At 41.8% G+C, this 15470-nt stretch overlaps 1 protein-coding gene across 1 annotated transcript in view; it reads left to right on the top strand.

Moving 5' to 3' along the window:
• Nucleotides 1–354: 354 nt before the first annotated feature.
• Nucleotides 355–15470, top strand: part of CUNH8orf58 (chromosome unknown C8orf58 homolog) — a 29678-nt gene continuing 14562 nt past the window's right edge. The window contains exon 1 of the mRNA XM_077469856.1: nt 355–480. Coding sequence (XP_077325982.1) covers nt 432–480 — 49 coding nt within the window. The 5' untranslated portion in view covers nt 355–431. The remainder of the gene's footprint in view (nt 481–15470) is intronic.

The following is a 15470-nucleotide window of genomic DNA, read 5'->3' on the forward strand; positions in this document are numbered from 1 at the left end:
TAGGGGACGGCGTGACACTGACCTGACACCTCGACATTATGTACCTCCACATCTGTTTATGACCTAACACCCTGCTGTATTATGTCTATATTAGAGTGTGAGCTCTTTAGCTCTGGCCTGTGAGAACAGTAGCAGACTGTGACGTCACACCTTTTCCAGGCCTGAGTCTTTCTTTCAACTGGCAGTGTGAGAAGAGACAAAAGAGTTTTTCCAAAGACATAAAAGCTCATTAATAGCCTAAATACCCCCCTTCAATACCTCCCATCTCCAGCCAGCTGACATGGATGACCCCTCCCAGAGACACACAGAGGGGCTTTTATCTGACTATCCCACACTCACTCCCACATTGCTGAACAGTCTTTCTCACATACTGAAGCACAAGGAGGATTTTTGCCAGCAGAGCTATCAGTCTGTACATCTATCACAGCAAGATGCTGGGCCGCCACAGGAAGCTAAACCTCGGGGCGCTTTGGAGTGAAGGTAACTAACAGGAGGTTTTACTGATAATATCCAAGATGACGTTAGGAAAACATTCGATTTGGTTTATCGATCCTACAGATTTCCTATGTGCAGAAACTTTTGTAGCACTTGTTAAATTGGGTCAAGACGTGAGCTTCCTCTGAACCTACAGGGTCCAGATTTACTGCTTAATGCTACTTTTGCTAAGGATTTGGGTTTTTTATTAATTCAGACACAGATCAATGTCAGGAGCTCCCCTATGGACTTTGCTTCATGACTGGTTAACTCTAAGGCCGCGTTTACGCTTGTAGTTGGGGGTTGTAAAAATACGCAGGTGAGCCAGAGAAAAATGATCACTGCTGTCGCACTCAGTGGTCAGTACCGCCTGCCGAATGCAACCCATTTCCCTTAATGAGGCTGCAATACAACTGTCCTGCAAATGCGTGCAATCCACATGGTTTCAGAACAGTGTTGCAGGATTTTAGGAGTTAAAAAAGTCAGTAAGGAGGGAAAAAACACCTCCTTGCTGCTTGTCAATTGATGTCGCACTGCTGTTATGAGAAAGGCTCCGGCCGAAACATGTTAGCACTTTAGATGTCGCACTGCTGTTATGAGAAAGGCTCCGGCCGAAACATGTTAGCACTTTAGATGTCACACTGCTGTTATGAGAAAGGCTCCGGGCGAAACATGTTAGCACTTTAGATGTCGCACTGCTATTATGAGAAAGGCTCCGGCCGAAACATGTTAGCACTTTAGATGTCGCACTGCTGTTATGAGAAAGGCTCCGGCCGAAACATGTTAGCACTTTAGATGTCGCACTGCTGTTAGTGCTCAATAAAGATTTAAGAAGAAGCAATCGAGTTGCCGGCATTTCTTGTTATTTTGATATTTATGGGACACAACAAGCCTGAGCACCGTTATTCAGCTCATCGAACTACAATGCGGTAGAGCTTGGGTGAGTTTTTGTCTACTTTGTAGCACATACTATGTCACAATGGCATAATTACCATTTTGCATTATTGGCATTTGTTATCACCATACATACCCCCAACTTTTTGACATGGGAATGAGGTACACCTATTAACAAAAGTATGCAGGCATAGGATAAACCCCCTGTCATGCCCACTTAAAGGAGAATTATACAAAATAAAAATTAGTTAAACCCCCAAGTGTTTTTTTTTTTACCACTACTATCTATTTTTCTGGCTTTTAAAAGTTACAATTGCAGCGATTTAGAAATTGAATGAAAGCTTTAGCACTGGGAAGTACTTTTTGAAAGACAAAAAGTGCATTTTATATACAACTATACAGATCAGACCAAAATGAGGCACAAATGAGGAGAAAAGAGAGAGAGAGGGATATTGTTCCAAATCAGTGACAGTTCCTCAAAATCAGTGACAATTGGGAACTAGGACCATATAATGTTTACATTTAGGGTGCAGAGAACCGTACACTGTGAAAAATAAGTGTATCCATGAACTGGAAATGATAGGTGTTTATGTACAGCTGCATGTCAAAAATCAATTACAGGCCGTGTTTGTACACTGGTGACTGCACATGCAAGCATTTACTTACAAATAGGGACAGATGTGGGCCCTGGATGCTGACAGGTAGCGCTCAGAGACGCTCATATTTTCCTTTAGACAAGTAAATGCTTGGATTACCAGTGTACAGCCACAGCCTGTCATTGATTTATACAGGCAGCAGCCCTTGTACTGCAAAGGCAGAGTGAAGACAGAACTCCTAATTTGCATACTAGTTCAAGGTCAGTCCTGAGGCCATTTAATTAGCATAGAAGCCAGACAATTAGTATTTTAGAAGGAAAAGTCAATAATATCAGCGTTCTGCAATTTATTTTTGATCGCTTATGTATAAATATTAAAGCGGGAGTCCGCCGTTTTTTTTTTTTTTAAAAGCCAGCAGCTACAAATACTGCAGCTGCTGACTTTTAAAATAATGACACTTACCCGCCCAGCACGCCCGCGATGTCGGCACCCGAAGCCGATCTCTCGATCGTCTCTCGGATGCTGCTGCCGCCATCTCGGGTATGGGAATCAGGAAGTGGAGCCTTGCGGCTTCATTTCCCGGTTCCCTACTGCGCATGCACGAGTCGCGCTGCGCAATAAGGATGGTCCCCGCTGTCTCTGGGATCCGTGTGTTTCCCAGCAGGCAGCGGGGGACCTTCGGAAAGGGGCGTAGATTCTGCGGAAAGGGGCGTAGCTTCTGCAGAATCTACGCCGGAAGTGGGTGCAGATACCTGTACTGTACAGGTACCTGCACCCCCCTCCCCCCTGAAAGGTGCCAATTGTGGCGCCGGAGGGGGGGAGGGTTCCAATGAGCGAAAGCTCCACTTTAGGGTGGACCTCCGCTTTAAAGAGACCTGTAGTGGGCGAAGTTGAAGGATGCCATTGCTGACTTCTCTTCCTAGCTGTCATGCTAAATCAATATTTTCTGTTTAACTGATTCCGAGGCCTGGTTTACACCTATGCTTTTTGTTAGTGCGTTTTTCAGTTTTGCAGAAACACACTACAGTCCATTGAACATGGTTTCCTATGGGTAATGTTCACATATGTGCATTTTATGGAAAGGGCCTGGGACTTTTTCTGGTTTTTGGTTCCAAAGACTTTAATGGATCAAAAATGTGTATTGAAAAATACAAAATGCAACCAGAATATGCAACTTGCAACTTGCAACTTGCATAGGTGTGAACCAGGCCTTAGCCCTTGTACACACGGTCGGAGAATCTGTCGGAATGAGTCTTATCGGACCGTGTCGTCAGATAATCCGACTGTGTGTGGTTTGCATCGGACTGATTCCGTCCGAATCTCCGTCCGACCCAATTTTCCAACATGTTGGAAATATTTTCCGACCAACTGGGCCGGACGGACCTAATCCGATCATGTGTAGAGCATTTTCATCGGACCAAGTGCCACGCATGCTCAGATCAAATTCCTACATCAAAGCTATTGGCTACTAGCCTGAATGTAGTACCATCGTAACGAAATTACGTCATCACGTTCTGAAAGATCGGATTTTTCGCCAACTTGGTCCGACCGTGTGTATGCAACCGTTTTGGACACAATCCGTCGGACTAAATCCGACGGGCAAAATCCGATAGATTTGGTTGGCAAAATCTCAGACCGTGTGTACGTGGGCTTAGTGTGCTACAGTCCAAAAAACCCAGGTAACTTGTATTTTCAGAGGACAACAATAACAGCCTGGAATCATAGGCTGATATGCTATATGTTTTATACATTCTCATGTATACAGTATACATTTAAGGCTTGTGGAGAAATGTCACTAAACTGAGCCTGCATGTGTTTGTGTGAATTCCTTCTTTCATACATTTTAAGCTTTTTAGTTCTGTTTTATAATATGATGCAAAGAGAAACATGCAAACAATCAGGATTCAACTTTCATTTGGATGTACTACTCATTATTCAAAACACTGACCTTACGTTCACACCTATGCGGTTTTTAGTGCGTTTTGCAGTAATGCACTACAGTCCATTTAACATGGTTTCCTATGTTACACGTTCACACCTATGCGTTTTGCAGCCAGTGCGTTTTTGGAAAGGGTCGGTGACTTTTTCCCCGTGTTTTGCATGTAATAGACTTCAATTGAGTCGCACCAGAAACGCAAGTGTTGTGTTTATGATGCAATTTTTTTTTGTTTTTTTAAAAACACTGTATATAGCTGGTTGCTAAGGAGCAGACCGGGAAGCCAATGTAACCCATACTCATTCACATGGATGGGGGGCTTGGATCTTGGGACCCCCTTTCTTAAAGGGGGCTTTCAGATTCCGATAAGTCCCCTGCCTGCAGACCCCCACAACCACCGCCCAGAGTTGTTGGGAAAAAGGCCTTGTCCTTTGGGGGCCCCCTGCCCCAAAGGACAAGGCCTTTTCCTTTGCCGCCGTGCCATCGTGCGCACGCTGGCCGGGACCTCTGTGAGTCGGACTCGACATCCGTGGGGATACACGTGATCACCTCACGGAGAGGAAGAACAGGGAGATGCTAATGTAAACGAGCATCTCCCCATTCTGTCTAGTGACAGTGTCACTGATCTCTGCTCCCTGTGATCGGAGCAGAGATCAGTGACGTGTCACACATAGCCACGCCCCCCACAGTTAGAATCACTCCCCAGGACATGCTTAACCCCTACACTGCCACCTAGTGGTTAACCCCTTCACTGCCAGTGTCATTTACACAGGAATCTGTGCATTTGTATAGCACTGATTGCTGTATAAATGACAATGGTCCCAAAATAGTGTCAAAAATGTCTGATGTTTTCGCCATAATGTCGCAGTCACAATAAAAATCGCTGATCACTGCTATTACTAGTAAAAAAATTTAATAAATAAAAATGCCATAAAACTATCCCCTATTTTGTAAACACTATAACTTTTGCTCATCAATCAATACCTTTTTTTACCAAAAATATATAGAATAATACGTATCGACTTAAACTTTTTTATATATTTTTGGGGGATACTTATTATAGCAAAATATAAAAACACAGAGGTGATCAAAAACCACCAAAAGAAAGCTCTATTTGTGGGAAAAAAGGGCGTCAATTTTGTTCCGGAGCCACGTCGCACGACCGCGCAATTGTCAGTTAAAACTACGCAGTACCGAATCGCAAAAAGTGCTCTGGTCTTTGGCCAGCAAACTAGTCCGGGACTTAAGTGGTTAAAGAGAAAAAAAAAAGAAAAATACATGAAAACTGCATGCAAAAAGGCATAAAAAAACGAGGGTTTAAAAACACAAAATGCACTCCAAAATGTGCCTGAAAAACACATCAATCGCAGCCTGCATAGATGTGAACCTAGACCAATATCTAATTGATTGCCTTTGTTTTTTAAACATGGCTGCTCTGTGCTTTTCTTTTTTAAATTGGCTTCATATTAAATTTAGCATTTAGGTTTGATACTTCTTTGTCATCATTTTTTAGGCCCCGTTCACACCTATGTGAATTAGATGTGGCTTACACCGCATCCAATTCGCAGGACATGTCAAAATACATTAATTTTAATGAGGCTGGTTCACATATCTGCGGTGCATTCGCACGCCCCATTGCACAAAAAACGTGTGCGTTTTCTAGGCAGTTCGGTCCGGCTCAGGTGCGAATTCAGGCCCATTATCTTGTATGGGCACGCATCTGATAAAAGGATAAAAATACTGAAGCAATCCTGAGCTGATACTGTTCAAAAACTGACATGAAATGCTGAACAACTGAGTTTTCTCTTCGCAGGGAAACCTGAGCTTCAATTCGCTCCGCACATGTGTGAACCCAGACTCACTTATAACTTGACAAGTAGAAAAAAACTCACTAATTACGAAGTGAAATGAGCTCTCATACAAGGCCAGCTATATATCTTTACATTATTCTCCTTGTAAATGTAGGCCTGCTATAAACACATCAGAGAAATAACTATGCAATCCTATGGGAGGGATAATCACAATGAGGGACTGTTCATTGTAAGGTGAAAGAAAGAGACAAATAAAATTAGGTGTCATTTAAAGGCTACAATAAAATTGTCTATAATTTTAAGATATATCTCAGTCATTGTCTAATCATCCAAAAACAATATACACACTTAATGTTCTTGTTTTCCACTAATTTAATCTCTAAAGTACTGATAACCTAAATTCCCTCTTGTTAGTTTGTGCTGCTCACTGTGTTATGTGTACCACTGTGGGGCGCTGTTCTTTGCCATCTGTACAATTAATACAAGTTTTTATTATAATCCCGTTGGCTTTTATTATAATCCTGTTGGGTTTTTTGCTTTGTGTATATACAATGCGAATGTGGTCACTGATTAAATATTTGAAGACTTTTTGTAACATCACATCACACGGCATCACACTGTCTTCATGTATGACTGTAATAGCTTCACAAAAATAGTGGTATGACAACTTTTGCACTTATTTATTTTATTACAGGTACTTATATAGTTCCATCAATTTACATGTTACATATTTATTATACAGTACATTCACATCAGTCCCTGCCCAAGGAGCTTACAATCTAAGATTCCTATCCTATCCTATTCCAGCAGCTAGAAATACTGCAGCTGCTGACTTTTAATAATAGGACACTTACCTGTTCCAGGGTCCAGCGATTTGGGGAATCACAGCCCCGCTTGTCTCCTCCTCTGCTTGGTGGCGCCGGCATTGTAACTGTGGACACCTGGCTGTGCAGGACACCCACTGCGCATGTGTGAGCTGGCGTGACTGGCATCATCTGGGACCTGTGACTTGTCCCAAATGATTGCCTAGAGGGAGGGGGCAGAGCTGATCGCCCTTCCGGCGCCGAGGGAAGTGACGTAAGGACCCGAGGTGAGTAAGGAGGCAGATTACGAGGGACCCCCTAGCAACAGGTATACTTTTCTCCAAATGTTTTTCTTTTATTTATTTCATGCGCATAATTACATTTTTTTTTTTTTTGGGTGGAATTCCACTTTAAGCTTTGACAAAAAAACCTGGGAGCTAATTGGTTTCTATGTAGAGCTGCACCACATTTTGCACTCTCCAGTTTTATCAAATGAAACCCATAGTCTTATCTGTACAGTAGTAATTGTTGCTACATTGGGTATTGTTTCCACTACATGGTCTTCTGGGTTATCCCTACGACATCTGAATGTAAAGAGGTGGGATGAACCCTATTGTATTACAATTGTGTTATTGTATAGGCAGTTCATTTTTATTTTAAGGAAGGTGTTACTGCAATCTCTAGTTGTGGTTTTAATCTTATAATTAGCTTGTATTGACAAAGTTTCATGTAGGCGAGGGTGAGATTTGCAGGGAAGTCTCAATCAAATGTTCAGCCACTAATTGCATGTTTTATTGAGTCAGCTACCATAGAACTGTCAGTTTGGCAGATATACCTAATGAGATCAAATTAAAAGCTGCACTGGAAAATGAAGAGCAACACTGACAGTTCTCATTTCAGACTCCTCTCAAAATGAAGTTCAAGGTTTTGTAGCTTATGGAATACAGTGGATGTCAGGAAGTTACCTCTGTTCTTAGGATTGTCTATGAATCTGGTGCATAGGTAAATATAGCGAGCACCTGCTGAATAGGAGATTGCTAATGTGTAATCCCCTTTACTGCCAATCCCCCCATATAGAATTTGCTTAAAAAAATATCTAAAAATGAAAGTTTTGACCAAAAAAAGTAAAGAAAAAAAAAACTCTGCTGCTTCCTGGGAAAGTTGGGCAATTGAAATCCCACAATAATACCTTCCAACCCACTGAAGGAGTGAGAGATCTGCCAAGTTTACTCCATTATATCACAGTTGCAAAGTAAAACCAACAATTACATGGAGCCATAAAGGCAAATGACTCTAAATTTGATATCTGTGCAAGGTGGGTTTGGCGGCTGTCACAAGGCACGAGACGAGTGCAGCAAACACTTAGATCTGCTTTTAAGGCTACTTATGGGCTTTTTGCACTACAGACACTGTTACCTAACACACACTGTAGACTAGCCTTTCAAGTTTAGCAGAGAGGCAAACCATCAGCCGATAAGTGCATGGTTGGACACAAGTCACTATTGCTTTGTGGAGATAGGTGTGGAAAGAACCTTTTGTCTAAGGTAAAACAAGGAAGAAGTTATGAAAGGTAAATATAGTATCAGACTAAAAGGTACACGATCAGACAGATAACATTTGTCTCCATCTGATGTTCCAAATATCAGATAATTCCCCGACATGCACAAAAATACAGATCCGGGCGGAGGAACCCGGTACAGTTACCATATCAGAATATGGTGGAATTTCTTAGCATGCTATTCTGGTTTCCTTGATACAAGCATTTCATACATAATTGAAATATTTTCACAAATAGATTTTTTTTTCCACATTTGAGTTACAGTTAAACAAAAACAGGTGTCACATTCTACATGTAGATTGTTTTTTGAGTTATTTAGTTTTACATACTTAAAATAAATGTACAAAATGGGAAAATTATGAAAATGTCATATTTCTCTGCCCACAAGGCCATGTATGGAGAGACTGGGCTGTCCAATTTAGTCTTATTGACTAAAGCTCACTTGTTCAAGTCAAACTGGGCAAACTAAATGGATACAGACAAGGGAGGATTTGGCCAGCAGCCCTGAGTTGAGATACTTCACCATCCAGACATCAGTGTGTGTCAGTCAGTGACATATGCTGGGTACTAGGTTCATGATCCCGGTTCAGATCTGCAATCACAGCATTGACTTCCTTTGTGGCTCTGACACGTCATGTGGCCAAATGCAAGAGTTGAAAAGGAAGATGTAAAAATGAATAAACCAAGTTCTATAGGAACACCCACCTTCCACAATGCCCATTAATCAGTGGGGTACCATGGCACTTTGGTGGTACACTTTCATTAGTTTGTAGAATGTGTTCCTACTAATTAAGGACCAGTTGGTTGTTTGCTTCCCCTTCCAGGCCAAATGTTCACATCCTCATCTGTATACAGATACATCACCTGTACTGTATATCTGCCAGGCTTATGGGAAAGGATGCTAGAGTCTAACATGTATTTTTTTACATACAAATCTTAATAGCAAACAAAATTAGAAATAAAGATTTTGCTACATGTAGAATATCCTTTTTATATGGCATTGTGAGACCAAAAAGATTGTTGTTTTTCAGTGAAGGGTGAGGGGGTTACACAATATTATTACCCTAAAGGCTCACACAATTGATATGGTGTCGACAAACATATCCTTTATACCAGGGGTCTCAAACTGTTGGTCCTCTAGCTGTTGCGAAACTACAAGTCCCATGAGACATTGCAAGGCTGGCAGATACAAGCATTACTCCCGTATGCGTGATGGGACTTGTAGTTTCACAGCAGCAGGAGGGCCGCCAGTTTGAAACCCCTGCTTTATACCTTCTGTCCAATAATCACAGAAAGAAAGTTTCTAAGAGACCCATCTAACCAGACTGTATATTTACACCTTTAATGTTCATGATCATACACCTCACAATACTCCAAGAAGGAAGGAAAATGATTTAAAAATACAACTATGGATAAGAAAGCACAGTTCTGATTATTGTTAATGGTAACACCTCCATTTGCTCTCATAAGATGTTTGGGTTGGGTGTTTTAGAGATATTGGTGCCTCTTAAAGTCCAAAACAAGGGGTTCTTTTGAATCTTTGGTACTCTTGATACAAGGCCTTCCAATGAAAGATCCACCTTGATTGCATTGGGATCACCACCAGCAGTCATCATTGATTGGTAGGCAGTGGGCATGATGATAGGTGGGTGTTCCTAAAGGACATGGTTTATTGTGACATGTCTTTGTACATTTTCCTTTTTGGCTTTTGGCATTTGGTCACATGACATCAAACAGCCACAAGGGAAACCAGTGCTGGAATACAATTCTGTGATTACAGATCTGAACAGGGATCATAATGATAAATAGTGCCCAGCATATGTCACAGACTGCAAGTCCCACTCTGATTGATGTCTGAGTATCTCAACTCAGGGCTGCCAGCCAATTCCTCCCTTGTCTGTACCCATTCAAGTTGGCCTTTATAACAGACAGCCATACCAATCTGCAAGTTGCAGGCAAAACGATGGATTGGACAACCCATATATGGCCTTATGTGAAGAGGAAACTACAACTTTTGATTTTCTTTCTTTTTTTAACTTGAACATGGAAAAAAAAATCATATTTCACATATCTGGGAAATTATTGAAGTTATGTATGAAATGCTTGTATTTTGTAAAGGAAGCCAGGATAGCTTGCTAGGAAAACCCACCATATTCTGAAATAGAAACTGTATTGAGTATCTCCGCCCGACTCTGTAATCTGAGGGAAATTACGTCTGGGATTAATCAGATACTTGGAAAATCAGATGGAGACAAACATGTCTGCCTGATCACATTCCCTTTGGTCTGGTTCTATATATACGTTGTGTAACGTCTGCCATAGACAAAAGTTTATTTCCACACCCGTCTCCACAAAGAAGTAGTAACTTGTGTCCAATCATCCACTAATAGGTTGGCAGTCTGCCTCTCTGTTATACTTGAAAGGCTACTCTACAGTCCATTAGCAGACATAAAACCAGATCTGAGTGCTTACATGGTTTCTGCCACTAGACTCACCTCGCATAGATATCCAATTTAGATAGGGTCACTTTCTTTCATGGCTCCTATGATTGAGGATTTCACACACAACCCCATGGATCAGAAGGTTTCAAAGGACACATTGGCCCTTCGACTGGTCAGGATGGAACGTCAATCTTTTGGTGGTGACAGCTCTGGGTCGGATTAGTGTTTCTGTAAGAATTAGGAGGTTTCTTTTTAAGTATCATCTTTAAAGGATATCAAAGCCAAATTTGAGTAGGCAATGGTTAAAGCCCTTTTTGTTATCTATGTCCCATTCAAGAGATTTCTCCTAGTTCCCTATCTGTTATTCACAATAAAAATAAAAATAAAAATAAAGAGACGTCTCTGTTAGATAGTTAACATCAAAACAAGCATCTGCATTAGAAGGGTTCCCTTTGTTTTCTGTTCTGGTGACAACTCAAACATTCTGGATTTTCCTTCATTTTCAGACCCCGTCACAGCTGTCACCAGGACAAATAGAAAGTAAGCCCCTGTACACACGGTCGGAGATTTCGACAACCAAATCCGTCGGATTTTGCCCGTCGGATTTTGTCAGTCGGATCTTGTCCGAAACTGTTGCATACACACGGTCGGACTAAGGGCGCGTACAAGTTCGTCAGACAATCCGACAGACAGTCTGTTCAACTTTTGAATGAACGGACTTGACCACACACGATGAACAGACAGTCCACTGAAAGCTTGCGCGATGACGTATACAGCACGTACGACGGGACTAGAAATACGACGTCCAATACACTGCAATGCAACCTTCGGCCGTGTAAATCCTTTCTGAGCATGCGCCATACTTAGTCCGTCCAACTTGCCTACACACGAGCGGACTGTCCGCTGAAACCAAGTTTGGACGGACAAAACCAAGTTTGGACGGACAAAATTACGGAAATTCCGAAAGACTTAGTCCGTCAGACTGTCCGCTGAAAAAGTCAGCTGAAGCCCACACACGAGCGGATTGTCCGCTGAAACACGGTTCAGCGGACTAAGTTGGGCAGACAATCCGCCCGTGTGTACGCGGCCTAAGTTGTCGAAAAATCTGATCTTTCAGAACGTGATGACGTAATTTTGTTTCAATGGGACTACATTCAGGCTAGTAGCCAATAGCTTTGATGTAGGAATTTGATCTGAGCATGCATGGCACTTGGTCCGATCAAAATTCTCTACACATGATTGGAGTATGTCCGATCGAACCAGTTGGTCGGGAAATATTTCCAACAAGTTGGAAATTTGGGTCCGACGGATATTCCGACGGAAACATTCCGATGCATACCACACACAGTCGGATTATCCGACAACACGGTCCGATAGGACACATTCCGACGGATTCTCCGATCGTGTGTACAAGGCTTAAGTCTCCCTAACCGAGACATAAATTGCAATAAACACTGGACAAGGATTCTTTCCCTTTACTACTCTATCCCAAAAAAATTTACCTAATGTTTAAGGGCAAGGTTTCATGTGATAGCTGACGCATAAAAAAGGTAATGTCTTGTTACATTTTAGGCTGTGCCATATAGATAGGGAAAATTTTGTTTTAGGGACCCTTGGGGAACAATGTTTTACTTTTGCTTGACTGCTGTATCAGTTTCGTTCCATGGGAGTTTGCCATGCAGAAGGTTTCTAAGGAAATTTTAAATATAAATCCACAATTTGCACACTCTGGGATGGGCCGCACAGGAGCTAAGTGGTTAGCACTTCCACCTAGCAGCACTAGAGTCTTCCGTTTCAATCTCAAGCATGGCAGTACTGGCCCGCAGTTTGCATTTTCTCCCTGTGCTTGTGTGGGTTTTCTCCCAAACTCCAAAAACATTCTAGGAAGGTTAATTGTAGCCCTAGTATGGGTATGTATGAGTGTAAGTTAGAGATCTTAGTTAGTAAGCTCCTTGAGGGCAGGGACTGATGTGAATGTACAATAATCTGTATATGTAAAGCGCTGCATAAATTGACTGCCCTATAAGTACCTGTAATAATATGTCAACCAAATACGTAGCATATATCCAGGAGAGCCACAGGATCGATGCAATTAGGAGAAGCACTAGGAACATATTTTGCGATTCTGTGGAATGTTAGGTAATGGAGCATTAAAACTTTGTAGTTTTCATAAGCTATAGGGTGGCTTGCCAAATTTTTGGAGAAAAAAGAACAGATGTTGGTTGCCAATTTTAAAACCATCAGGAAAATTCTATGTGTACTAGCACAGTAAGGTTGCGAACACTGAACTTATTCTCTCTGGAGAAGAGATGCTTGAGAGGGGATATGATTTCAATTTACAAATACCGTACTGGTGACCCCACAATAGGGATAAACCTTTTTTGCAAAAGGGAGTTTAACAAGACTCGTGGCCATTCGTTAAAATTAGAAGAAAAGAGGTTTAACCCTAAGCTATGTAGAGCGTTCTTTACTGTAAGAGCGGCCAGGATGTGGAATTCCCTTCCACAGGCGGTGGTCTCAGCGAGGGGCAACGATAATTTCAAAAAACTATTAGATAAGCATCTGAATGACTGCAACATACAGTACAGAGATGTACAATCTAATACTGACATATAATCAAACACTTAGGTTGGACTTGATGGACTTGTGTGTTTTTTCAACCTCAGCTACTATGTAGCAGGTTTTTCCGATCCTTGGATTCCTTTGTTACAAATCTGAAATTAATCCTTAAATGGGCAGTCATTGCTAGTAATGTTCCAATTCTTCACATCATTTTCTGGACTGCACAAACTGCTGACGCTATACAAATCCTGCACAGAGCAGCCCTGATCCTTCTCTTCTGGGGTCCCCCACCGGCACTCCTGGCCCCTCCTCTTCAGCGATTGCCCCCATAGAAAGATGCTTTTTATGGGAGAACTCATATAGAATGCAATAAAGGATAAGTTCACCTTTGGGAACGTTACATGTTCCACCCATATTTAGGATAGAACATATAACATGTTCCCAATGCTGCAGTCACTGCCTGCTGCCCCACAGGGAGAGGTTTCCCCTACTAGCTGTCACTTTTTAAAATCAGCGCGGCTGTGCTGGGCTCCACCCGTTCGGCTGCGTCATTCATTCACACAGCTCTGTGTGTGAATGAACTACAATACCAACATCCTTTTGCGGTTGTCGACTTGTAGTTCTCATTGAACTACCATGGCGCTGTGCAACGGCGTGGTAGTTCATTCATTTCTTCTTGTCAGTGTATCTGCCTGCCCATACGGGATAAATGGGCACAGGGATATAACGACAGATCTGAAGGGGACCGGCATGGCAGCAGAGATCTGCTGATCACTGGTGCAATGCCCCTTTCACACTGGGGCGGGAGCAGTATCAGCGCCGCTGTACCGTCGTTTTAGCGGCGGTATGCGGCCACTAGCAGGGTGGTTTTAACCCCCGCATAGCGGCCAAAAAAGGGTTAAAACCACCCGAAAAGCGCCGCTGCAGCGACGCTTAGCCCGCGGTATAGCCGCGCTGCCCCAGTTCTTCACTGCTCCAAAGATGCGGCTAGCAGGACTTTTTTCACTGTACTGCCAGCGCACCGCTCCAGTGTGAAAGCCCTCCGGCTTTCACACTGGAGTGAAAGGGGCCGGTTTTTTGGAAAACCGCCTCGGTGTGAAAGGGGCCTTACAGGCTCCAAAAGAGAAAAAAATAATAAATGCACATTTTTTTTACCTGCAAAAAAATTTGCATTTATTATTTTTTTTTCTAAAAGATGAACTTATCCTTTAAAGTAGAAAACCTTTTAGGTTTTAAAAACACTTTAACATCATAGGGCTGTTAAGCATTTATCTAATATTTTTATTTCCATTATTGGCATACAGTATATGCTACTGATGTTATATATATTTTATTTTCTATGGAACTGTCCTCAGGTATAGTTTTGTCGATGCTTCTGTGCAGATTTGGATACTTATCTGGCTCTGCACAGAGACGGATAAGTACAATCCCTACGTGTACAAATACTTAGGTCACATCCTGTTCCATTATTCATATCTCTGGAATGTGACTTTGCACTCCGATAAATTCCACAAAGAGTTTCTTAGTCAATAAAGCACAGCATCATATGGGTGATATAGAGGTTAGAGAATAGCAAGCTCGGACCTTTATATTGGGGCTATGACTTATTCTGTATTGTGTGAGTGATGATTAAAAAGCATGATACACACAGAGGTATGTAAATCACTGGAAATCCCTGTTCACATTACATTATTTGATGATTCTCTAATTGAGATGTTAACAAATCTTCTGAAGGAAACACATATAATATACACCTGTCACTAGGTGTAAGCTGTGAAACTAACCTTACAAATGCAAGGATAGTAACTCTAAAGCCTCATACACATGATGACAATATCGGATAAATGATAGTCTTTTTTTGCACGCTAGTCTCATACTAAAAACTTCAGAAGTGATGTAATGCATTGTATTGTATTGTAATGTATTCTTTTTTTTTCTAAATACGCACAGTCTTGGTCTTCCAGACTTTTTGGAAAAATATTGTACTCAAACAAAAATCGTTTGTTCTGGTATCGTACGAGAACAATTTTCGTGTTTGTGCCTTAGGATAATTTTGCATGAACTGTCGTGATCGGCTCTTGAAAGTTGTGTAGGAATGATCAGATTTTCGTATGATCGTTTTGAAAGCTGTATTTTTATTTTTTTTCGGCAAATTTTCTGATTGTGTATACTAGGCATCAGTGCTATAGTGCCTTTACAGTACAGAACCGCATGGACCCCATAGTATGCAAATTCTAACTTGTGGAATAGTTAGTGCACAGCCCCCACCCCATTGGAAAAGCTATATAAGCAAACCTTTCTGAATATTCATGTTTAAGGCAGGAAGCTGCATAATGCAGGCTTTCACGGCTCTCAGAGCCGGCTGGAACGGCACTGCTACAGACGTTCTACAGAC

Source organism: Lithobates pipiens, unplaced genomic scaffold (assembly GCF_037356315.1).
Source record: "Lithobates pipiens isolate NorthernLeopardFrog02 unplaced genomic scaffold, aLitPip1_a1.2 Scaffold_8, whole genome shotgun sequence".
NCBI classification, from domain to species: domain Eukaryota; kingdom Metazoa; phylum Chordata; class Amphibia; order Anura; family Ranidae; genus Lithobates; species Lithobates pipiens.